General features: G+C 38.0%; 1 protein-coding gene across 1 annotated transcript in view; it reads right to left on the minus strand.

Annotated features, from left to right (window-relative positions):
* Window positions 1-23470, minus strand: part of LOC122812138 (keratin, type I cytoskeletal 15-like) — a 26289-nt gene extending 2819 nt beyond the window's left edge. The window contains exons 1-7 of the mRNA XM_044084442.1: window positions 22912-23470; window positions 18289-18371; window positions 12377-12533; window positions 9215-9376; window positions 8515-8640; window positions 2566-2786; window positions 617-680 (exon numbers count right to left, since the gene is read on the minus strand). Of these exons, the coding sequence (XP_043940377.1) occupies window positions 617-680; window positions 2566-2786; window positions 8515-8640; window positions 9215-9376; window positions 12377-12533; window positions 18289-18371; window positions 22912-23361 (1263 nt within the window). The 5' untranslated portion in view covers window positions 23362-23470. The remainder of the gene's footprint in view (window positions 1-616; window positions 681-2565; window positions 2787-8514; window positions 8641-9214; window positions 9377-12376; window positions 12534-18288; window positions 18372-22911) is intronic.
* Between the last annotated feature and the right edge of the window lie 3508 nt (window positions 23471-26978).

The following is a 26978-nucleotide window of genomic DNA, read 5'->3' on the forward strand; positions in this document are numbered from 1 at the left end:
TAACCGCATAGCATGAGCAAGATAAAACAAAAGTATAAAGCACATAGGGAGGGTGGCCTAATGTTTAAGGTGTTTGCCTTGCAAACACAAGATGCAGGGTTTGAGTCTCACAATAGATAATTGGCTAGGCTTAAGGGCAGTTAGCTTAGTACTAATCTGTGAACCTCTGAACATAAGGAAGATCAAACAAGTGTTCCTTAACAGACAGCTAGTAATAATTCCACCTAGCTGTGGAAGTTGTATACAAAAATAAGAATTTACTTCATGAATATATCAAAATACTTAAAAAGACAAATGGAAAGTTATTTTAAATGGAATAGAGTTAAAGTAAAATGTGGGGAAAAAAGTAATGTAGGAAGATTCACTACAATAAAATAACATTTGCTGAAAAATAGGAGAAAGATGTAGGATGGAGTTTTTGGAGGAGTGTTATATACCAATTTTACTTGGTGTTTGGTCACACTAGTTTCCTTTTCATGACAAACCCTGCAGCAATCTTGAATGTATTACACACTTAAATTATGTATTATTGCTCTAATACCACACATCCTGACATACTTAGCTGATTAATAATCAGACTGTGTTATCTGGAATCAGAATAAATATGCATTCATACCTTGATTTCAGTTACAGTTGTTTTCACACTTACTGTCGTCTGTCCTTCTGAACCACTTAGAGTGCTGAGGAAAAGAAAAACAGTGCATTAATAGTGCTGAAGGATTTCACAGGGTACCGTAAGATTCTACTTGCTTTGTTCAGTATTTTCTGTTTTCAAATGTTGATGTGATGCAGGGGATAACTAATGTTCTTCCATAAAATATACAGAACTCTTAAATATTGACAAATGTGACCAGAATTTATAAACAGATGATATCTCAAACATTTATGTTGTACATTAATGAAGAAAGCTTGCTCAGTATCTGCATCTGCCATGACTGTGTTATATTAACAATATCAGCTAGAGGCTCTACATGAATAAAGATAACTTTCAGTGGAATAAGAAGAAACCTATGTCTATGCCTGTGCTAGGCATGTCTACCTCTCGCAAAGAGGGTGGTGGGAGTCCTCAAACACCTGAACTGCACACATATGTGAGAACAGACAAGTGGGTTAGCAAATAGAAGGATGCATGAGAGAAGCAGAGGGATATGGACAAGTATGAAATAGGGAAAGAGGAGAAGGTAAGAAAAAACATAAAGGTAAAAGGTCAAGGAGAAAAAGGTAAAAGGTCAAGGAGAAGGAATGGGGAAGACAATGCTGCAGGAGATGAAGAGACAAACGTATGAAATGGTCTTCTAGAAGGAAACACCAAAGAGAGATCAGGAGACAAACTGGCAGGGAAATGCATTCAGCAAGAAAAGTAGACAGAGAGTGTCAAATAGAATGAGTGGTGCCTGGCTGTGCAAAACCACTTTTGCAGACCCATGGATCAGACTGCTGGAATGGATGGTGGGTCTGTGGATACATTCTCAAGGGCACAGGAAATTGAGAAACAGTGAGGGGAAGAGAATGATACAAGGGAAACAAAACAATGGCAGAACAGACTGGCTGTTAGTTCTCAGATAAAACAAATCAAACAAAACTAAATTAAGTTAATGTTTAGAGTGAACAGTCTGTAATTATAGTGTGCACCTGTAAACCTGACTTCTTGCATCAGCTAAGTCTTAATAAAAGTGTAACAAGTTGCTACTTTAACTATTGCATGATATGTTATCTTTTGAGGATGAAATCTTTTTGGTGGTTACCAAACAATAAACAACAATTTGGAGCCATATTTTAAATGTATTCACCTGTGCTATTGTCTATGAGTTTAACATACAGAAATGAATGCTGGGCAAGACAGACTACAGTGGGTACTGTGACACAAACACTGTACTGGATCCCTGCTGAAACAACTGAATTAATTAGTAAATAACATGAGATGCACTACAGTAAAATAAACGTGAGGCTGCAAAATCCTGCATTCTCTTGATATACTGTAGTTTGATTTTACCACGTACTGCATTTGAAACCATTTTCATATGTTTTGAAATATAATGTAAGCTCTCTGTTTATATGTTTAAACTAACAACTTCATGGCTATGTGACCTTTGCTGTAGGATATACACAAGGACTGCTGATGCATTTACTGACAAACATCAAGAAGGATGCAATAAGAATGCTCCTCTGAAATATAATATTATATTAACTGTCATTACAGAAAGGCAAAAGAAGTGGAATGTCACTTTGTAAAAAGGTATGGGTGTAGAAAGCTTGGTTAAGCCATTTCTATTTGAGTCAATAGTATACAATATTACACAAGTATGCAATCTGCATCACAAGCACCTGGTTTTCTTAATATCACAGCAGTACAACCTAACGGAACTAGTTTAATCATCAGTTTGAAAGCATAGATAAAAACTTCATTTTACTTCACAGACAAGCACTTCCACACAAAGAAGACTACGGCTTACAATGTTTCAAAACATAATAATACACCTGCCTATTGTGAAAGTGCTCCTTAGTAGAAACAAAGCTACAAAACTTTGAATGGAATTCCCCTCCATTATTTTCAGTTTGACTTACCTGGCATCTGCCCCTTCAAGCAATATTTTATATTTGGCAATTTCATTCTCAAGGTAAACTTTTACATTCAGGAGATTCTGGTACTCTTGTGACTGGAGTTTCATATTTTCACGCAAGTCAGTGAGTTCATCTTGCACTCGAAGTGTTGATGCATTGATCAGGTTCACTTGCTCTGCATATCTGGCTTCTGTATCTCTTAAAGTTTGCTCCAAGGATGCTTTCTGTGGGAAACAAGGCAATAATAATGTATGAGATGTATAAGAACTCATAGCAGTTCACTTCCGGAAACATTTATATTTCCCTTTAACATGTTAATGAACTGTACAACTGCACACTCTCCACCTTGTCTGTGCAAGATGCCAGCGCCCTGCTTGTATTTTACAATAATGCAAAATGCCCAAACATGAAATTGTGAAATGAGGGACTTAACTGACTCCTTCTGACCTGAGTACTTGTACTAAAGGTCCCAAGGTTCTTCATACTTCTAAAGGAAGGAAGACTGGACTCAGTGTTTGTTCATATTCAGCATGGCATCCAAATCAAATGTAATAAATTGGTCATTGTTTAATGGTTGGACTGCACACACGCAACAGCCTTGCTACCCATTTTCCAACAGTGGTAGAAATGGGTTCCTTTTTTTGCTAGGGCACACTGAGTGTCCCCTACCCACCTGATTCCCCTAGATCCCTGGAGTCTGGAGATTGTAGTTCAAGGGTCTTGATGTTTCATGTTGCATTTTATGGGTTATTATTAAAAAAATAGATGCTTCATGGAGTTATTATGCAGTAAAATGTGAAGCAATGACTGGTTTCAAAGGAAGATGAAGTGACCTGAAGGAAGTGAAGACTGAGTAAAATTTTAGAAAGTGAGGATGGTGTGCTTTATCTTGAATATGTTAAAATAAAGAAGGAATTTTGCACTGGCTTTAGTAAGAAGTCTTTAGGTAAAGAGTAACTAATACACCTCTTTAGGTAAAGAGAAAAAAGTGTACAGGTTGCCTTTACAGGATTCTGAGCAGCAGTTTGGAAGGCTAGGATAATATTTGTTCACCTTAGTATGAAAATGAGCAGTTATTGTGGCAATTGTGCATGACTGACTGGAGACTGGTACTTCTGCACTGTTTTCTTTATGCAATAACATCTTTAGCAGAAACTTTTGTTATTATACGACTTTAAGGAAAAAGGTAATGCAATGCTACAAAATCTTGCATACATTTCACATTATCTGACAGCCTGTGCAGTTTAAGCAATTTGACCACAAGTAGAACTTGCTACAGATTATTGTTTAATACAAGAAAGCAGAGACTGCAAAGTATTAGAGATACATATGAAACTGTTAAGCTTCTCTCAATGTATTGGGTATACAGTTGGAATTATAAAAGGCATCTACTTAAAAATCTAGCTAGTTGAGTGTATTTTAAGCAAGTGTAGCGAGTGCTTAACCACTAGACATGTAAGAAGTAGATACAGATAAATTCAGATTGGTACAATTAGACAATGTTCCTTGATTTTCATAAATTTATTTCAGTATGCGTGCAGACACTGAGACAATTGTTAATAGTAATAATCTGATAAGAATACTAGAATATGTAGCAGTTGTGTGGATATCTTTATCTGCCTGCACAAAAGGATTGTATAATTAAGTTTTTTTACAGGTCATATGTTTAGATGGAAATATATAAAATTGTGGCTTGTATTTAAGTAAATTTTCTTATTTGAAGTAAATTTCAGTGAGCATTTTCTTGCCAGCAATTTAAGGGATCTGTATTTTTGGATAGAAGGATGCTTCGTTATGTGTGCTGCTAGAAATGCACATTATTTTATTTAATATTTAGTAAAGTATAAGACATTTAATAAAGTATAAGACTTTTTTTTTAAGTTCATAGGTTCATAGGTAGGTACTAGACTATCAGCCCAAGGGCCTATGTAAGCCTAGCCAACGAGGTTCCCTGGCTTACACCACCCAAGAAAGTTAGTTTCCTGTGCCACTGCCGAGCTGAGACACAGAAGTAAACCCTGGGGTGTATTTCCTATTTCCCATCCACTCATCAAGATTTTTCTTGAAGAGTGCTAATGAAGAACTTTGCTTGACATAGATGGGTAGCCTGTTCCAGAGTGTGGGAAGTCTCTGAGAGAGGAATCTATCCCTCCAGCATGTCAAGTTTATTATGGTGACAAGGTTTAGGTCCCTAGAGTGTGTAGCTCGGAGGGATTGGGATTTCTTTAGGTGTAGCATGTCCAACAGCTCTGAGTTTGACATAGCTTTACATGTTAGGCAGAGATCACCTCAGAGTAGGCAATATGCTATGGAGTAAAGCTGGAGTTTTTTGAGACGGTCAGTGTAGGGCATTTGTTTGAGGCCAGTAATCCTCTTTGTGAGGTACTTCTGTGGCCTTTCCAGCTGTTGCAGATGTCTTGTGAGGTACATTCCAAAAGGGGCATTGTACTCTATAATGGGTCTAATGAGTGTTGAGTAGAGGGGAACAATTACCTCTTTTTTCTGGATGAGAACCCTTTTATGATGAGGTGTGCCACGTAGAAGGACATCCTGACTACTGTGGTGATGTGACTATCAAAGGAGAGACTACTGTCCACCTGGGTCCCAAGGTCTCTTATCACACATTCAGTGTTAAGTAGATTGCTGCCTATGTGGTAGTTCATGGGTACAGAGTTTTTACCAAAGAGGATGACACTGCACTTTTTGGCATTGAGCTTGAGACCATGGCTCTGACAATAGGCATCTGTCTCAGCGAGGCCCTTCTGTAGAATGTCCACATCATTTGGGGAATTGACTATGGCTCCTACTTTGCAGTCATCTGCGAACTTCGTTAACCAGAGGCCTTCTGTGTTAGCCTGTACTTCAGAGAAGTAGATACCAAACAGGAGAGGTCCCAGGACTGAATCCTGTGGTACTCCACTTGTCTATGATTTGAGGTCAGATTTGGAGTCTGCAACTTTTACAGTGCAGGTTCTGTCAGTGAGCCAGTTGGCAACCCATCTTGTGACATGGGGATTTAAACCTAGTTTAGTGAGTTTAGCTATAATTCCAGAATGGGGGATGGTGTCGAAAGCCTTGGCAAGGTCAAGTTCATGCAATTAGGTATAGTTTGCTAAAGAAATAGCAACCATTCTTTATGATAATACTACAAGTGCCAGTAATGTATTAGAATTTATGACTGAAGCTGTGTGCATATAATTATAGATATAGTAACCATTCTTTATGATAATACTGCGACAAGCAGCGTATTAGAATCTATGGCTGAAACTGTGTACATTTAAGTATAGACATACAGGATTTTTTGTAAAACTAAACCCTTTTAAAGTGATAATATCATATGCTTTTAAGGCATTTCTACTTGTGCAAACAGAAGTATGATTGGTCATTTATGTTACTAGCAATATGCAATATGTTTATTTCAATACATAACTAAAAGTTTGCAAATCCAAGCCTTTTTAAAATGATTGTATGTTTAAATGGAAGCCTAAAAACGTGTGCCTCGGTAATTAGTTAATTTTTCTTATTTCAAAGTAGGTGCAATAAATATTTCTTGCTTGCAACTTAAAATATATAGATGGATTATATGATATAGAGTTTATTTTATTCATTTAGAAAAAATAATTAATGATTCAGTGCATGCTTGTATGATTATATATTACGACAGCATGTTGGAGATGTAACTTCCATGGGAAAAATCCTGGTGATGCAACCATACCAACATCTCCAACATTCAGTTATATGGGTTATCAGTGGTAAGCCTGCACATTTGCTTTATTTTTTCTGGTGAATAAAAAAATGACAGGCCAGGGTTTTTATTTCAGAGGATCTCAGTAAAAGCATTATGGAAGTTACATTTTCAAAACTAAAGCATTTTTAAATAGAAAGCTTCCAACTTACTTAGATGATTTTTTTTTAATTACTGCATACTATAATGTATTTATGTATACATTGGGAAATGTTACAGAAAGGGAATTCTCCAGTTTTACTGCAGATGCCATGATGTATTTAAATAGTATAATTATAGTTAGAATGGGCTGTATAATGTCAAATAAAATGGACTGGTTTATTAATGCTCAGAAAATCCTTGGAATATTATGTTTCAACCTGACTTTACAAGGACTACATCAGGTTTAACACTTTCCATTCATAGTCCAAAGTTGCTTGTATCAAGCACCTCAGTGAGTTTTCCATGCTAATATTGCATAAAAAATTCTGTCTAACAGAAAAGTCAACAGATGACTGCTTAATGAAAAAGAATGGATTTTAAAGACTTGAGTTATACTGGGTGAAAAAATGGTTGCCTCTCATGTTCGGAACCCTAATTGACCAACAGTATTTTTGCTTTCAGTTTTCTAACTTTGAAAATTGAATGAAAGGGGCAACAACATGAGACTCAAAGTACATAACAAAAGTATTCTGGCTGTCCACTTGCAAACTATAATAATGCATAAGGGACATGCACATTACTGCAGCTTGCAACAAGTTGTTGTGAAGCCTATTCATTTATCCATTATAGTTCGATGCTGAAGGACATCATTTTACATTTTGACAAGATTAAGTACTGTCTTTCCAAACTGCAGACAGTTTAAATGTTTCTATTGTTACTAATTTATTTTGAAACTCCACAAATGCAAACACATCATAGTTCCTGCAAGCAATCAGTATTATATTTGAAATGTAATATATGTGATACCTCACATACTGTATTTTATATGTTTTATTTTGCTTTTATCCAAACAATTCAATAGAAACCTGTCCAAAGTACTAGTAAAGTTATGATGATGATGTTCAGAACTGGTTTTTTTTTTGCCCACATTTTCACCACCTGGCTGACCATCAGCTCTCACCAGTGCAGTCACTTACACCTCTCTATTACCCCAGAATGTCTCTGATGGGTTGGTGCCAACATAAAGACTGATGCATTCTGGGATGGCATCACATTGTCGCTGTGGGATTCCTACATTAGACCCTTTCCTTGCATGCACCCAACATGCTTGGAGAGTAGGGTATGCAGTGGGTGATCAGCTCTGAAATGCTTCTTGCTTCCACAGAGGGCTGATGTCAGCAAACCACCTCATCCATCCTTGGTAAGTCTCTGTGTTAGTTTCTTCACTGTCCACCGGGAAAGCTTTGGAATGGACTTGGGATACTGGCCAGCTGGGGGGGGCTAGTAAGAAGCTGTTTATGTTCAGCTCTGTTATCAGTGTAGGAGGGTCTGAGATGAATCATCACCTGAGTACAGTCTGCTGGAGAGCAGAGATCACATGGACCACTCCTCTATGGGGAGTGTCAAGGTTGTTTATGATGTTGCTAATGGATGCACTTATTAAACAGAATGGTGTCTGTTACAGAACTTAGTTGGCCACCTGCCAGAATGACTTCTCCTGATACCTGCTCTGCAACTTCTCATTGTGTTCCTCACTGTCCAGATTCTAGAGAGTTACACCATGAAGCAGACACCTCAAAACACTGGGGACAACACACAGAAGGGTGAGGCAAAATATATGAGGGAACTATGAAAATGATGGAAATTAAACAGGGATTTGGGTGAGGAAGGTATACAAAATGAGTTATAATTGGTTAATTGCTTCCTGATGGGTATAAACGTTATATTAAATGCTGTTTAATTATGGGAATTAATTTCACTGCATGTACGTGGACTTCAGAATAGCTTTTCTGAGATGTACTAAATATATAAAATACTTCTTAAATATTACCACAATGGCAATTTATTATTTGTGTGTAGCAACCATTGACCATCCTGATTTGCATATGATTTTTGTGGAGCAGAACCAGTCTTTCCCAATGTTAGTTCTGATTATAGGTCCAACTTAACTGAATATTTTTCCTCTTGCTTTGATAGTAGTACGCTCTCCTTTGTAACAAATTATCACACTTTTGGGGATACTTCTAACAACGAATAGTGAAACACAAGAAAGACAAATGACTTACCATGCCCAGGAGAGCATCCAACTCAGACTGTAATGTTGTCATGCTTCTTCGCAATTCCGTAAGTTCCATTTTGCTGGTTTCGATTGCTTGAGTGGTTGGTGCTGACTCTACTTGCTTTATCTCCACCTAAAAAAATAAATGCTTTACTGAAGGCAAAACCATGTAGATTGAAAATTATTACTTGGACCTTGAGAAAATGAATGTATTAAGCATGTACTAACATATTTCAGTATCATAAATTAGATGCAAACTTTTCTGGTCACTGAAACCAGATTATACATGCAGGCAATTGAAGTAAGCAAAAAATAAAAGCAGCCAGAGAGAAGGACATACAGTTATTAAATTATAAAACACTAGAGTATTATAGTACAGGTGTCATAACTTTCATAATTCCAAAACAGATGGCTGAGGTTTCAAAGTACATTACTCCAATTAGGTGCACCACTGGACTTTGCTGACTGTGACAGTGCATCTTGCATAAATAGTTACAAGTAAAACAGGTGCCACCTGCTATCATCTAGAAAGTAGGATGCAATGAAAAAATTATCTGCTGAAAAATAGTTACGTCTCAAACAAGTAAATAGGTTTTCCAGCAAAGTGATATGATTTGTGATTGCTTGTCGTTCAGTAGAATTTTGTTTGTTATAATTTTCTGTGCCCCTGGACTATCCCCAGAAGTGGACAATTTGCTGAGAAGTACCTGTTTGAGGTACCACGCTTCAGCTTCCCTTTGAGTCTTCTTTAATGTTGCCTCATATTCCAGCCTCATATCATCCATGAGCTTCTGTAGGTCAACTGTTGGTGCTGCATCAAGTTCTACATTAACAGTACCTGCCACCTGGGATCGCACAGACTCTATTTCCTGAAAAAGAAAGTACAGTGTTTTTCAGTACATTTTGTCTTGTTTCATTTCTTTATTTTAAATATGGCCTACAACCAATAATACAGTAGAAGTTCAGTCAAACAATGATTCCAAAACCATACTGTGTCCTTTTGCAACACCATACCAACAGTCTGTACACTCTAGTAAGGAAAAAGCTGAAGATCCCATATATAATACAAACTGTTATTTAGCATCATATACAGATTCCCCATAACCAGAGAACCTCACAGAAAAGTCAAAACCTAACAGTGGTTTTAGAGATGCAAATGACAGCTCTGACTTTCTAGCTAAGAATAATTTGTTTATGTAATCATTTAATATGCATACATATTACAGTACATCACGTAAAGGTTTAGAAGCATGCAGAAATAGCAGAGTAAAGACATAAATACTAGCCAACTGCTTTAGAAAATTTTAAGTGGCTGTATATTTAGGATGATCTCTGCTTTTATCATAAGTTGGCCTAAAACATTTTTCTAGAGTTCTTGTTAATTACATGAAAGCAAGGATTATTGTAAAACGAATAATAAACCTCATTAAGCAAGAGAAGATGTAAAAGCAACATGCTAAATTACATAGTAGCTCGTCTGATTCAGTAATGCTTCTTTTTCTGATTTTTTTCCTTCTGTCTTAAATATTTTTATAGCAGTTGGGGGATGGCATAATGGTTAGGTATTTGGTTGGTATAATAGTTAGGGGTTGGGGTTATTACAATGCTTTTTACCTTAATGATACAAGGTACAGGGTTTGAGTCTAACTTTTGAAAGGGAAACTGGATGGTTTAAAATGGCCTACAAGGGCAGCTAGCCTGATATTTACCCATGACAGAAGGCTAGACTGGTTTTATTTAGTTATTTGCTTGTTTGTAATTAGTGAGGCAGAACACTGGTTGCATTGGACCACTTTCGGGTTCTGTCCGAGTACAAGAAAAGAAATATAACATAGGAAGTGACAGTAGAACAAAGTAGTAAAGATCCAGACCTACAGTAATACATTGATTAAATTGTAATACTTGAATTGTAGAAGTCATATGTGCTAAAAACATATAACTGAATAACTTTCAGACAACCCCCCCCCCCACACACACGGGTAGAGCTAGAGTTTGGAAGAGTAGACTGCAGACACAATGCTAAAGGTGGGGGGCATACCTCTAAGCTGTCCAGATTTTCACAAAATGCCCAGATTTTTGCGTCATATTTTTGGTCTGTTCCTCATAACATTTCTGGTTTTCTGGGAAGTCACTGAGGATTGAAGTCACAAAATAATGACACACATTTGAGTTTCAGCCTTCACAGCTTTAAGAAAAATCACCCCTGGTCTGGCTTCTATATCTCTGATGGACAGAGATAGTAAATCACCCATATAAATCAAATTTGTGAGTCACATTTGGAATGCATGGCTAGGCTTTTATGGGCCCTAGTGGTCGTTAGCCTAGTATACACCTATGAACCTATAAAATGCATTCTAACACAAATCCTGTTATTCTAGCAACTTTCCAAGTTTATAAGAGCAATACTTAAAATATATCCCTATTTTTGGGCCTTTGTCCTATTATTTTAGGCTTTTTTCTAGATTTATTGCACTAAGAGGTTGAGATATAAGGAGATTAGAGTTTGGAAGATAAGACAGGTGTATGGAAAGTTGGTGGGATAGACTTTTTTTTGTAGAACAAGCCCACCATGGACCCACCATTTAGGGGATTTACTACACATTTACTTAATGTATTATTCTTAATCTGAGGTCCCTTAATCTCAAAGAAGGAACAATGTCTATAAAAATATTGTTTTGTTTTTTTCTGTCAGATGTCACAGTCTTAAGGTAAGCTTTAAGTACTGGAATACAATCGCTCATACATTTCTATAACTTGTAGCAAAAAAAAAAAACAAACACAGGCAAATACAGTGTCAAACAACCATGCATGAAATACTGCAAACAGAGCAACTTGGGATCAAGTACCTAAAGGGAAAGCCATGCTAGCACCTGTCAGGCATAGTATGCTGATACTGACTGGAGAGTAGTGTAAACAGCAATCAAAAGATACTGCACACTTTGACTAGTAATGCTGCATGTACACACAGCTGGTACATTACTTCTGGACTGTACCTGACTCATGTCCAAAGTTCCTACAGCTGCCTTCAGGGGGTGCAGGGGTGCTTTCACACAACAGTCTGATTAACTGAGCTCTTCATGCTACTATTGCAGTGAGTTAGGCTACCACCTTCCCATAGGATGGGTGTGCTGGCATTGGCTGGTTGATCCGTTTTCACCTGCCTGAGCCCTCCCGTGTCCATAACACTAATTAAACATTGGTTGTCTGGGGTGCAGCCAGGGCTTTATCCCTCTGTGCTACGGGGTTGGGTAGCATCTGCACTAATGGTAATACATTATACTGCTCTATCTTGGAAGAGGCATTTTGTTTATTTACATCAGTGGCTGACAAATTCTGACCAGTGTTTACCTAAGGTGCATTCCATGGAAGCAGAGCACAGTGCAGAGTCCTATGGCTATTTCTGTCATGTTTCTAAATGTAGTAGTTTAATATTTAGGAGTCAGGGCTCCAAAGATCTGATGGGCTTCAATCATCTGCAGCTTGGGTGGACTGTTATACCTAGAAGACTGGTAGTCATCTCTGGTAGAGAGTAGGCTAGCAGGGATGGGAAAACCATTGCTATGGACTTTGTTTTTCTAGCTTATTGAGATATCAGAAAGGTACTTGTAAATTTCACAGTTACAAATATTAGAGAGGCATGAAGTCCAGCATCAGCTTATGGTGCCTCACATAGCTGTACCTTCAACCTGCCCAGTTGTCAGTTAATTTCTTTATACCACAAACCTACTTCTTAAAATGTGCAGCTCAAAGCAGTGAAGCCATTTATGTCTGGATCGCATTTAGATCTGCACATTTGTTGAGGAATCATGCCTTCAGTAAATGGTATAACTTGTCAGGTTTGCACCCAGTTATACTGAATGTTACTTTACCTCTTCGTGGTTCTTCTTCAGATATTCCAGCTCATCCTGTAGCCCAGACAAGTCGCTCTCCAGATTTTTTTGGTTGAACACATATTCCTTCTTCAGGGCATTCAGTCCATTAATGTCAGCTTCAACAGACTGCCTCAGTGCAAGCTCAGTCTCATACCTGAAAAAGGTAACAAGAAAAAAAACTAATGTGGGTGTAGAAAGCAAACTGAATTACCCACAGACAAAGAAGACAGCAGTGGTCTAGCAAATTTATATACCTAGACTTTGAAAGTACATGTGGGTTTTACTGTACTAACAGAACCTTTGTCTTATCTGTATGCTCTTAGACCTTACATGGTGTTTCTCCATGTCCTTCTTTGTGTGTGTCTGTATGTGTGCATGTGTGTGCATGTGGGAGCATGCATCTCTCTCTCTCTCTTTGTCTGTATGTTTCTCACAGTCTCTCCTTCTTTATGACACTAGATGTGGGAAAGGTAGCCCAGGGAATGGCAAAAAAAAAACAATCTCTGTTTAATGTATGCAAACATCATAACAGTTGGGTTGCTATATTTCTTCATGTGGCTACTGAGTGCAAAAACAGCCAGTAATAGGCTGTCTATTGAATTATCAAGACTCATAATACTGAGCCCCAGACTGATAAAGAAAAAGAAAGACCAAAAACTTAGAAAAGCACATGCCAGGCATCGCTGTTCTCCCTTAAAGTTGTTATTTTTGCAGAGGGCAAGCCCACCCACACTGGAGCTACCGACTGTTTGAGATTGGCCTCCTTCTAGATCCATGTTAGCGCCTGTTCCTAGATCCACAGCAGTATGGCGGTTTGGTATTTGACATTTGTGTTGGGTATGTCGGTATACTACATGCCAGTTTTTTGGGGAAAATTTGCAAGCATTGGTTGACTCGACATTCTGTGTGTCGACCGTATGATAGTAAACCTACATGTATATCTATATCTATCTATCTACTCTCATACACACATACAAACGCATATACAGATAAATAGAAAGACATACGTACATATACATATTCCTTTACAGACAGAAACTTTATTGCATGCTGTCGAGGCTGCCGAGGAACAAATTATATATTTTGTCTATATTCAGTTATGTGTTTCTTTTTAGCTAAAATGGAAACTGCTGGCTCTAAAATAAATTATGAAAAACTTCAAACACATCTGAATCTTTGAAACTGATACAAAACAGTCTGCTGGTTTTCTTTCGTACTACTGCAAATTATTTTATACTTTTTCAATGCGTGGTAATTGTCTGAAAGGAATCAGACAAACTTTTGACTTATTGTTTTGAGGAGTTGGTCAAATGTAAACTGTGTTCAGATGATCATTGCAAGGGAGATTTCTCCATATTTCCAAAGAACAGAAAGCAGATAGCATACAGCCACAGAGATGATTATATTAAAAACAGGAGGGAAGGAGTCATTGATCAGTGCATGGGCACTGGGAGGAGTTTATTGTCTTTTTGAAAATAAAACTCAGTTTGTTCATGTGTCAAAAATGTTATTTTGATAGAAACTGCTCTTTCACAATTGTCTGTTAAAAGAATCACTCCACGTCCAGATCAAACTGTTTTTTTTTTTCAGTTGCTGTTTATGACTTTTCTGAAAAATGTCTTAATGCCTATATGCACTTCTGTTAAAAGACTGCCATGCAGATTATATTTGGAAAAGGTGGCATACTTGTTGAGTTAGTTGGCAGCACAGCATAATTTCTGAAAGTAATTGTTGTGTGTCATAGTATAAAAAGCCTTATTTGTGTTTACTGGGGTACAGCACTGCTTTCTCTGGACCTTTTTCAGACTCAGCCTGGAAGCACTATCTGCTTAAGTAACTTGCTAACAGAACTGTAGATAGGCAATAGAGGATAAGTGAATCAAACCCTGGACCACAAGACACAGCTGGTGAATAACTCCTTAATCCATTGTGCCAGCTGCCAGACAGTATTGCTGACTAGCACCAGCAAGTGTTATAAACAAGAACTTCTTCTTTTCCCGGTTAGGGGTCGCCACAGCGGATCACCTGTCTGCTCATGATTATCAGTGGAGTTTTACAGTGTCGAGTTGCCAGCCTGGTGCCCAACCTTCCACAGTAGGCACACACACACACACACACGCAATTTAGAGTGTCCAATCCACCTACAGCATGTCTTTGGGATGAAACTGGAGCACCCGGTGGAAACCCATGCAACCACAGGGAGGACATGCAGACTCTGCACAGAAGGCACTCCAGCATCGAACCGGAGAACCTCTTGCTGTGAGGTGGCAACACTAACTCCTGCACCACCGTGGCTGCCCTAAGTGCTATAAACAAGAACATTTATTACAAATGGCTCTTCCACACAGCCATGAACAATTTCCCAGATTTTATTTTTTACAGACTTCAAAATTGGTTATATTTGAATGCAAAGTTTGATGTCTGCTTTACCTAAAGTGCTACTGTAATAAATAAAATCCTTAGATGTTCTACAACAGTTATTTCTTTTGGCTGAGTATCACATTAGCATGAATTTGCTCAATGCTGATTGCAATTTAACTCAGCTGTGATGTGGAAAAATTAGGGAGAACAAATGTGCTGCACCAGAAGTGAAAATGCTGAAGTTGTTTTCCTGAACTAGCTATGAAAATGATGCATGGCTGCTGCATTAGTGATGCAACTACAGTGATACAATTGCAGCACAATTGACAGCTCCTCGATAACCACTAATGGCCTCTGGAAGAGCACAGGAAAAGTCATTAGCAATTAACAAGGAATATCTTCTCTTGAATGTAATCATTCCATAACAATCAATTATCCCCTCAGACATGCTTGTATAAGTCATTTAGAAAATAAATTACTCCAGTGACATCATGATGTTCTCTTCATAGATGCATTCAAGGCAGGTAGAAAATGTTATACAATAGGACATCAATTCTGTCCCCAAGTTAAGAAAGAGGACAGCAAGGTTTGTTCCCATTATAGATGGCTTATGTTTATCGGTCCCCTGGGAAGATACATGAGGGTGTTGTTAAGGAGATTCTGCCCAATAATTGATCCTATGATTCAGGAGGAACAATGTTGATTCCATCAATCCAGAAGCGGATTAAATCTTTATCCTTGTGCAGATATTGGAGTGGTTGTAGGGATTTTCGAATGCTTCCTGTATATACTTTGTGGACTTTGAGAAAGGATGTGATTGCATACCTCATGCTGTCTTGTGAGAGGTGCTACTATAATGCTGCACCCTTGTGTCACTGTGTCACTGTTTCACACCATTCAGGACCTATTTTTATTGAGCAAGAGTTCTGTCTGGATTCTCAGCATTAAGTTAAATAAATACCTTTGGTGGGTACACAGAATTCCACCAAGGGACTGTTTTATGAGTCATGTCACCCTTTCTGACTTGCTTTTCATGGAGGTGGCACAAGGCACTGCTAAGTCTCTGTAATTATCCAGTGTGGGGACATGAATGCCACATTGTTGTTAATTGTACATAATATTGCTTTCTTAACTGTGATCTCTACCATGTATTGAAATGATTTGCTGCTGAGAATGAAGTGGCTGGGACAAACGTCAGCACAGCTAAATCAGAGCGCATGTCTCTCTTCCAAAAAAAAAGCTGGATCGTTCTCTGCAGCTGTTTCATATGTACAAGTTTAAGGATATTGGGCTCTTGTTCATGACTAAAAGTGGATAGTATTAGACTGACTAGCGAACTGGTACTGTGGTGGTAGTACTGGAGACTTTGCAGTGAACAGCGTGCGGTATCAGTGACGCAACAGGTAGCCCACTTGCCTTTGGTGCAGAAGGCAGTGGGTTCTACTCCACACAAGGTAGATTGATTGTTGACACTGCAGTGCTGCATAAGGGGGAGGGGGTGCTATAGTCTTGAGTGTGTCATCCTTTGGATGAGATATTAAACTGCAGTCCTATCTGCTCAAGTTGGTGGTAGCTCAGGTGGATGTAAAAGATCTTACAATACCTAATGAAAAGAATTGAGAAGTTACCTGATGCCCTAGCCAAATTTCCCCTAGTAGTACAAAAATACTGCCTTGGGTCTCCCCTGACAAGAGGTCTCTAGCCTATTGGGATTAACCCAGTCAACAATGGAAAATAAATAGTGAAGCAAAAACTGAGTCATACGACAAAGGCCTCAGGTTATCAGCCATGTCTTTTTCCCTATCCTACCTATGGTCAATATCTTTGGGTAGTAACCTAGAGGATGAGATGGCAAATAAAATGGGGTGAAACTGAAGTTCCTTCGCATGATTGCTGGGTGTGCTCTCCATGACAGTGTGGTGAGATCAGCAGACCAACACATTCCTGCACTACAGCAACTATTTCACTGCCTTAAGAGGAATAAGTTTCAGTGGCATAGACAGGCCATGTACCATGGTAAAAGAACCAGACATGGTCCACTTGAAGGAATCCATGAGAAGGTCGAGGCCATGCTGGTAGATTATATCTCTTGCCTCATCTGGAAGCATGTGAGTATTCCGCCAGATGAGATAGAGACTGTTACTGGGGATGGAGATATGAGGTTTACCCTGCTTAACTTGATCCCCAGAGTAAAACAATTTGCAGTGAACAGCGTGCGGTATGGACAGCTTTGACTACCTTATTCTGTAGTTATACATATTTCAGTTTCATAGACACTCTTTTATCAATAAAATGATTAACTGCCCATATACGCAGCATATGAATACCACTTTCTAATGACAGACCATATAATCAAAACTTTCTGCTTTATGAATCAACATATATTAAACTTAATAATAGTTTTACTCATCTGCCTATAGTGTCTTCTGTGACATAAGAATCGACTTCTAAAAGTAACAGGCATGTTTCAGATTTGGATATGTGTAGCAGTAGGCTTTCACATTCTTTCAGGCAAAACAGTGTTCCTCCTTCCTTCCTGTGTCAGTGCCCCTGATATATTTCAGTCTGTGTACACATTAAAAAAGAGAGCTAACTAGCATATGCATAAGCAGCAACATCCTGATGCATTCAGTTAGGTCATGGTACCCTGCACACGTGGTCACCATGCTTGGCAACCAAACACAGTGCAGACTGTATTGTCCACAAAGATAAAGGAATACCATATGCTGGCCACGCCCCCCTCCTCTGAAGACAATATAACTGATTGAACTTGCCTCACGAATCATGCTAATGACATTAAAATTAATAATGATATTACTTCAGAACTGAACTGGCTTAGGACTGTTTACGTTTACTTTTTCAATCATTGATAAACACGATAAGTCCACAAAGCACATGGCTTTTTTTTTCATTAAGAGTAAGACTGGACCCCAAGTACAGTACAGAGTCAAACAGTATGCAAGGTTAGCTTATGAACATCAACCCTAGTCTGAGTACATTGAGATTCTGAGGTTTTACACTACATCTCTTACTTTTATCACAGGTGTCTGGCATATACTGTAACCAACTATCAGTCCTCTTTCTTTAAATAAACTGCTTTACACAATGCAGCTTTTTCCCACTAACCTACATCCAGTACCACAATAAACACAACAGACAAAGCATCTTAATACCATTAAAATGGATGCAGTTAAATTGTCTAATATTAATACAGGATTTAATTAGAACAAAACACATTACCACCTTTTGTGTGAAGCACCCATTTACTGTCATTTAGTGAAATTAGAACCATTGTAAGTAAAGTGCGAACCAAAAAGCCATAGCACGTATATTGTAGACAGATAAAGGTGACAGTTTATCAAACAGCATGCAGTTTGTTTATTCGAAATCTAGCCATTGGTAGTAGTACATCTTATAACAGAGAATGCATTCAGTTACATATTAATCTGCAATAGAAATAAAAATTTTCTTTCAAGCATATTAAATAAATTGATATTTTCTATAAATGCTATAAATGCTAGTAACAATGACAGGGGATTGGTACTTACTTGGTGCGGAAATCATCTGCTGCTAATCTTGCATTGTCCACCTCTAGAGACAGGTGGGCATTTTCAAGAATGCGCTGCAAAATCTGCACAGAAAAATAAAAAAAAAATTATGCCCTATGCTTAAAATATGAACAGGAAAGTTAAGGAAAAATGTAGGTGCTAGGAGTTAACTTTGAGAGTCTCAGCTACTTAAACTTCTTTTTGTTAACTGGCGAATAAAGCATGTATATGCAAGTGCATGTAGACACACACACAAACACATGCGTGCGCGCGCACACATAGATGCACACACATGTACATGCACACACACGCGCATGTATACTTTTAATATAAATGCATGTGTGTGTGTATGTGTGTGTGTGTGTGCATGTGTTTGTGTGTGTGTATACATATACATGTACGTATGTATATATACATTTATATATATGTGCATGCATACATGTACGGATACATAAAGACAGAAGTGCATGCATATACATGTGCCATCACACAGCAGATGCACACACGCACATACACACCCACAAGCAGGCATGCAAACACACACACAGACACACATATGTGCATACTGCAGAAATATACTGTTTAATGTTCTAACTCCTGCTGAGCTAAACTATTTCTGAATTTGCTGTTATTTGCATAATTTATTTGTCCATATCATTATTTTAATATAATGCAGATGGAGGAAGAGATAAAGTGTAGTATCTTCATGTACAACACTGCATGAAGTGGAATGTTCCCATCTATCATTCATCTGCCTGTGACACCCACCATACAAGCCTTACCCCCCTTCCCAAATGGAGCATGAAAACAATACGAGACTGCAGTGTGTCACTAACCTAGCCCTCATCTCAACTCCATGCAGAGATATGCCAGCACTGAACAAGAATGCATACATAATTACATGTATGCTCATCTTTACTAGCCCTTTTGTAGCTGCCTGTGAGTGTAAGCAGAGAACTGTAATCATGTCATTGTTTCATTTCGAGCACCTTGTTTGACATGTGTAGGGGTGCACTTCAGGTAATACATTAGTGTGCTTTGCAACAAACAATGGGAATGGTGCAATATCCACAAAAATGCAGTTTAATGCTCTGCAAACTAAGAATATATAGGGTTTTTTTCAGTTTTTTTATGCTTTGTTAAAAGTAAAAATGCCCTTTAATCGCAACTACTTAAGGCAAGTTAGTTAAGTAGTTAGCAGATGTGAAGAATATTTGCTTGGAGTACTGTACTGCAAGCAGTAGGTATTATAATGTTCTGATGTGATACTGAGACAAAAACAAAGTTAGGACTCATTCACATACCAGTTATTTCAACAGAAGTCCTCAGACATTTAACAGGAACATAGAAACCACTGGTGGTTAACACAACTACATAATAAAAAATCCCATTAAAATAAAAAAGACTGCTAGCACAAATGGAGCGAGCTGAATGGGTATTGCTTTTAAAAATGGGTTTTATAGAGGAAAGAAATGTTGTATTGTGAATATGTCAGCTCTGGCCATTTGAGAAATTATTATATTTTCATTTACCTTTAAGCCTAAAGGAGTTATTTGCTAAATCACAATGTTCACAGAAAAGTTCTTGCTTATTAATTTAATGAGCTCCTTTCCTCCTTACTTGATATTTCACTTAAATCTATGCTCCGTGTTGCCTTTTGCCAGGGTCATGGCTGAAGAGAGTTAATTGAATCAATGCATTAAATCAGTCACCAAATGAACAAATTATTGCATGAATAAATACATAAATCAATGTATAAACTCTGTGAAAGCAAGTGCTTTGTTTAACCATGAGTAAGGACCTCTGGTATAAGAAAATACTTTGGTTTTAACTGTGTAGCCTGAGATGAAGGATGCATACCCCCCACAACTGTACAGATTTTCGCAGAATGTCCAGATTTGTGCCTCATATTTTTGGTGCGTTTTTCATAAAATTATGGTTTTCTGGCAAATTAGTGGCAAATCATTAGACTCAAGTTAGAAAATAATGACAGGCATTTGAGTTTCAGACTTCATACCCTTCAGAAAATTCATGCTAATGCAAAACCTATCAACTTTCTAAGTTTGTAAGAGCACTATTTAAAATTGTCCTATTTTTGGGCCTTTGTCCCACTTTTATTTATGGCCTTGTCCAGATTTCTTAGTATGAGAGGTGTATGATTCATAGCTACATATGAAGACAGTATATTGTACATTACAATTCACTGTAATGTGAACTTTTTAACATAAGAAGGTTCAAAATTATGCTTACTAGTTGCTGAAACTGAATATGCTGTACACGTCTGATCTCACAGCAAGGACCAGAATAGAGACACTAGTTACTTCTAATAAGCAAGTCATTTTATTCAAACTGTCCAGACAACTAAATATGTTACAGGGCAATAAATAAATAAAACTTGTTTTCAATTTCCATATTTTACTGACTTTCATGTGCAAACACTAGCAGCATACAGAAGAAATCAGCATCTATTTTAACAACAGCAGCTAACATGTAAGACCTTGTGTGGTGGATTAAATGCAGTTCAGTCAATGCTTCATTTAGCACTTCAGTATCCAAATCAGATTTTCAGTTTTACTTTAAAGTTTCCCGATTTCTTCCTCCAAAGAGGGTCTCACCACCAAGTGATTTGCTTGGATTTATTTTCTGTCCCATGACATTATTAAAATCTAATTGATTTAAGAAAGACATTTAAGTAGTCATGTATGTAGACATTTATTTATGCATTCATTCTATGAGCAAAGTCTCAATTTAGTTTCAGCATCTAAAAATTAAGGAAGTATAGTAGCTTATCAAACAACTTTTGATTTGATTCTGCCAAGACCTCTTCCATAAAATGTGTGTTCTTAAGTTGCTTTAGCTCTCCAAAGACTCCAGGTCATCCATGTAAAGTAAATACATTGCCTAGACATTATTAGATTCAGAATTAATTAAAATAAATAAAAGCATTTGCTGCATTTTTGAAGTTAAGGGGATTCCTATTCTATAATCATTGTAGCTGGAAGATAAATTCTGTGGTCACACATTCATTTTACATTGACCGAGTATATTTTCAGGAGCTGATTAGTTTAAATGTGATTTGGAAAAGTCACTATAATCATAGGGCAGATAATCGTGATAATACTAACATTTGATGGTTAAAACAATCTCTTGGCAATAGATCTGATATAAAGCAAGTGAATTGTGGTGTTGCTAGAGGTCTAGTATTACCATAACTTCTTTTCACATCTTTTCATCATTAGTGCATTTTGTGAATTCTAACCCCTTATCACACCCAAGCTTCAGTTTTTGAATTCAAATGGATAACTATATTTGTACCTTATGAAGATGTCAGTGCTGAAAGTTAATATACAAAACTTAACATTGTATTTTCACTCAATAGCTAATAATGGACACTGGTTGCCCAACGATGGGAAAGGCTGTTTGTTATACAGTAAAAGGCAATAGGTTCTTAAATGATTATTGCCTGAAGTTGCCATATTGCGATGCGTTGGCATAAATTTATTACACATTTACTTTATAGGAATTCACTATCGTGAATGTGCAATATCAGCTTTCACACAGGACTTCAACATCACCCTTCTGCAACTGACTTGTAACATACCCTGCTCACACATAAACCTTGTCTACTTCCAACTAAATTCCATATAGATAATTTAATTTTTCATTTATATTTATGTATTTACTGGCAAAGTCTGATTGGTAAAATAGTCTTTGCAGCGGAGGCCTAGTTCCACAACATAAACGTTTACGTTTAATGATACAAGAAATCACTTTTGCAAGCTTGCATGAATGTAAACAGAAAAGACTTCCGTCTAATAATGTTCCTTTCATTTACACCAGATATTAGTTTAGGCCTTATACAGTGCCACACAATGATACTGAAAGAGTGCCAGGTAATGAAATGATATTCAGTGAAATGTAACAGAAATGGAAGGTATGTAGCACACAGATGAAAATTTTTAAATGTTAAAATATTTGATCTCAACGGAATTTCACATAAGAATGTGCATTTCAATTTGCTGGACTGCTGCTTTAATTTTAAAACATACCCAAACCGTTTCTGATTAATAATAACCGTTTCTGATTATTTTACTAATAACGGACTCGTTCAGAAAGACACGGCAGGATCACTGTTCTTTGAAGTAAGCAGACTGTGGCTATTTGTTACATTTTTGATTATCTGTGCTACCTTTCTGAAGACGAAGTGCAAACAGAAGGACGTAAATAAGTGCTTAAGTAGCTTAGGTACCCAGTTTTAATAAAGAAAGAGAGGGAAACTGGTAAAGATAAAAACATTGCCTTTCATCCTCCGGGCAGTAAAAAAATCATATCACAAAAGTGTAGCAAAAGCACAGCGCTTAAAGGAATGCATGCGTTGACTTCACACCACGACAGATCTGCAGACTCTGTAATACACCCACGCCCCTTAGGGTCAGTGATAGGGAATATTTTAAGGGGGTTTCAATGATACAGTAATGCATGTACTTACACCTCTTACTTCACTGTAAAACACCAGTAAGGATACTTCAGAGAACAAATCAGCAGCGACGTCTATAACAATATTACAAGATAGCTTTGCTAAGTATCCATTGTGACCATAACAAGAATAAGGAGATCCTTTACCTGATCCCTCAAAGGCTGGATAATCTCCTCATATTTAGAGTAGTCATGGCTTGTCACTGTCTTGGTGTTAGTGAAATCATGCAGTTTGACTTCCAGTTCTCTATTGGCATCTTCCAATTCCTTCACCCTCTTCAGGTAATTTGCCAGGCGGTCATTCAGGTCCTGCATAGTTTCCTTCTCATTGACTATGACTCCACCCCCGCTTAATGCTACTCCACCAGCCCCCCCAAATCCTGCTCCACTACCGAAGCTGGCACCAGTACCACCAAAGCCGCCACTGGACCCCAAACCTACACCAAAACCTCCCCCCATACTGCTGTAGGACACCTGGGCAGAAGACCTGCCAAGCGTTGACCTACCACTGCCAACCCGTGCGCTCAGGGCACTCACTCCAGAATACCTGCTAGGAGCACTACCAGAGTAGCTCATGCTAGAGAATGTCCGGTTCATGGTGTCTGCAGTAGGACTCAAACGTCTCAACTCAAGTCAAACAAATCACAGCAAGTTAAGGGATTTCGCTACAGTTTACGGTTTGACAGCGTCAGGTGTCTGCGGCCAGTACAGCAGGGGCTCCTTTTATAACAATGTCATAATTCCTGCCCAGGAAACGCCCATCACTTAGATGGGCCACCCACTCGCTCAAGAAATGGTACTAGGCCGTCCCGGGGTGAGAACGTGGAGGGCGACATTGAAGGGGAGGGGCTGGTATGTTTTTGTCTTCAAGATCTTTAACCTGAGGGATTAGAAGTCCGAACTAACCCAAGCAGGTTTTACTGCACACATGCTTTGTCGACCGATCTTAAATGCGTTGGGTTAGCTGCATGAAAGTTTTATGAGGCTGCGCCCATTAATGAAATAATGGTAGTAATAATAAAGGGGCATGAGGTTTGGGTGATACAACTAGCGACGGTTGTTCTGCTTCTTTTTCCCCCGTCTGTTAAACTGAATCTGTAAACATTCGAGGCAGCAAAGTGGCATGGTCTAGTTAATTAGAGCAGCTGCCCACATAAGACTGTGTGATGGTCCAGCAAGGGTTTCGTCTACCTTGACTTTTTTCAGGCAGTCATGACTGACTCATGGCATGGATCAAAGAATAAAAAAATAAATAACACAGAAAGAATGTTACATTTTCTTGTACCCACTAGTTGGTTTCTTATGGCATAACGTATTATTTTCGTATGAAATGCACAGGGGCACCAGTATGCCAACGTTGCTTAAGCAAAAATAGGATTGCCACATTTTCAAATGCCCATAGTGGGATATTTTTGGCACAAACGTCAGATGTTGCAGGCCGAAACATACCCACGGCCAGTACAAAGGCCATAACTTTACTTTTTTGCCTAAATAAACGTTTATTCTTGTAGCATTTTAGTTGCTTATTCTGTTTCTTATAACATTTCGGTGCTTCAGATGCAGAATAACTTTTATGCAACTATTACATATAATATAGAAAATAATTTTGTCCTAAAATCTCGGGACATTTGCCACTTTTACAATTGTTTTCCAGGACACAACTGCCCAAAGTGGGACTGTGCCTCGCAAAGTGGGACAGGTGGTAACCCTAAAAAGAACAGTGGAAAACCGAGCAGCAGATATGTTTCTGAAAGATTTGTTTTTCATTCATAGGCCTTCTTTTTCCATAAACAGGTTGTTTTCCCTTAGGGCTAACATTGTGCAGCATGAGATGGCAGCCGCTGCAATTTACGTTGCACATAAATGAGACTTTCCTCTGGTAGCGGGTTCGCATCCCCACCCTCTTAATTACTCAGCAGCTGGCAGAAGCTCAAGTTTGTAAGTTATACAAAGTGTGCCCTAGGTTTCCTGATTGAAACTTATACACTCGGACTCTGCTGTAATCACATCCTATCAGAATAACTTGGAATGGATTTAGGTCTATTTTCACTATAATCATGGTTTTTGCGGATTCCCTCAGCACACGTCTGTTGCATAAAGAAAACACCTCATAAAATCTGTTTGCTAAATATTGCAGTAGTCATCTTTTGAGGTGGCAAAGTAAATCACAGGATCTAAAACTCAACTGCACCATACGATCTGAAACTACCTCTAAGTGATTTTATATACTTAACAGTATGGAATGCAGACTCATACGTATATTCCTTTTACTGTAGTATTTTATAGCAATCAGATTTTGCCGTTTCTCAACAACAAAATGTCTGAATTCTTCTGAGTTGTATGATTTTTGATATTCCACGTAAATAAGCCTTTGTTTAAACATAGACTGGCTTAACGCTTGATACTGCTACTGCCATATATCGGATGTGTCTATCGACCTAAGACTGAATACCTTAATCAGTTTTATGAGATAATATGGGTTTCCAAGCCTATACACAAAACTGACAGCGCAAAGACTGTTAAGCAAGATCAGTTGTATGCTTAGTGTCATTTCTTCTGCTCCCGACACTCACTAAGGCAAATTGTTGCATGACAGAAAGGCTGTAATTCATAGGTGAGCTTGTCCTTGCTATTATTTCTGCAGACTCGCTTTTAAACAGGCTACGTTTCTGTGATTCATCCTTTTCCAAGTGTTAGCTAATCACGAGTCTGCTCCATTTCCCTGTTGTGCCTCAGAAACTTAGTTTCTGCTACAAAAACCGTGATTGTTAGAAACATTTCTAAACATATTCTAGTATTTTTGAGCGAATATAACATTTTTTTTAATCTGAGAACAGTTTTATTTCCTTACTGTCTTTTGTAATAAAATAATTGTATGCGTAATGTAATTAAATTACAAACAATGAAACATTACAGTTCACAAATAAATTAGCAATAATTAAAGAGATGTCGAAACACATCAACTAAACAAAGCATGTCTAACCACTTTTGGTCCTACTGTGTATTGCATTCTTTGATGTAAACCTAAACATGTTAACTCCTGAATAACACATTGTAATCCAATTAATTGCAGTTTGTCAATAATGTTCATACATCTCTCTCAAACGTTGGGGTCTTTCCTCAATATTTTACTGAATTTTGGTGAAAGTTTGCTGTGGACCAAATACCATTTTTAAAACGAATCTTCTGCCCATCAACCCAGGTTTTCATGATGCAGTACTTTCACCTTCCTTACAGCATAGCTCTCAAATGTCCCTGATTTTGACTCAGATTTTAGCTCTCTCCCTCTTAATTCCTCCTAAATTGGTGATTTTTGGAAGAAAAGGTGATAAATTACACTTAATAAATAATGACAGTAATAAGTTATATACTTCTTTAATTTCGGTAATTGTATATCGATTCACATTCTCTTATTCAGTCAAGGCCTCAAGTTAATAATTCCTGATTATTTCTGGACTTGGCCCTGATTCTGTTGAGATTTGCCCCTGATTTGATGAGAGCTATGCTTATTGATTCACAGGTTCATAGCTGGGGCCCTTTTAAGCCTAGCAATGTTTCAAAATATATCTGACAAGTTTTGATACCCTAGGGTTATCTTAAGGAGTATAAGCAGGCTTGAGCATGGGGGCAAAGCAATTACAGGCTGCCTCTTGCTCTACTACTGATATAGGTACAAGATTTGGAGTACATTTCTGATTCCCCATCCACTGGTCCAAGTTACACTTTAACCAGGTTAGGCGTTAGGGAAGAACTCTGCGTCTCATGGATGGGAAGCCTCTTCTAGAGAAGGGGTAGTCTGTGAGACACATACCTGTCCCTCCAACATGTCCTATTTATTTTGCAGATGAGGTTTAGGTTCCAAGTTTGGGTAATTCTGATGTTATTCATTTTGAGGATGTGCAACAGGTCCTTCAGAGTAGGATCATTGTAGGTCAGATATAGATCACCTCGCAGCAGTCTGTACGGCACAGAGTACAAGGATAGGGTTTTGAGGTGGTCCACACAGGGCATGTTTTTTATGCCCTGTATTCTTTTTGTGAGAAAAATCTATGGACGCTCCATTTGTTGCAAATGCCTGGTCAGGTGCATACTGAAGAAGAGGTTTTGCTAAATGATTGGTCTGATGAGGGCCAAGCACAGTAGAACAATGGCATCCTTGGACCTAGATGCTATACCCTTTGCTTATAAGTTGTGTAACATATAATGATTTCCTT

This window comes from Protopterus annectens, chromosome 9.part0, assembly GCF_019279795.1.
Source record: "Protopterus annectens isolate FY-2018-M chromosome 9.part0, PAN1.0, whole genome shotgun sequence".
Classification (NCBI taxonomy): domain Eukaryota; kingdom Metazoa; phylum Chordata; order Ceratodontiformes; family Protopteridae; genus Protopterus; species Protopterus annectens.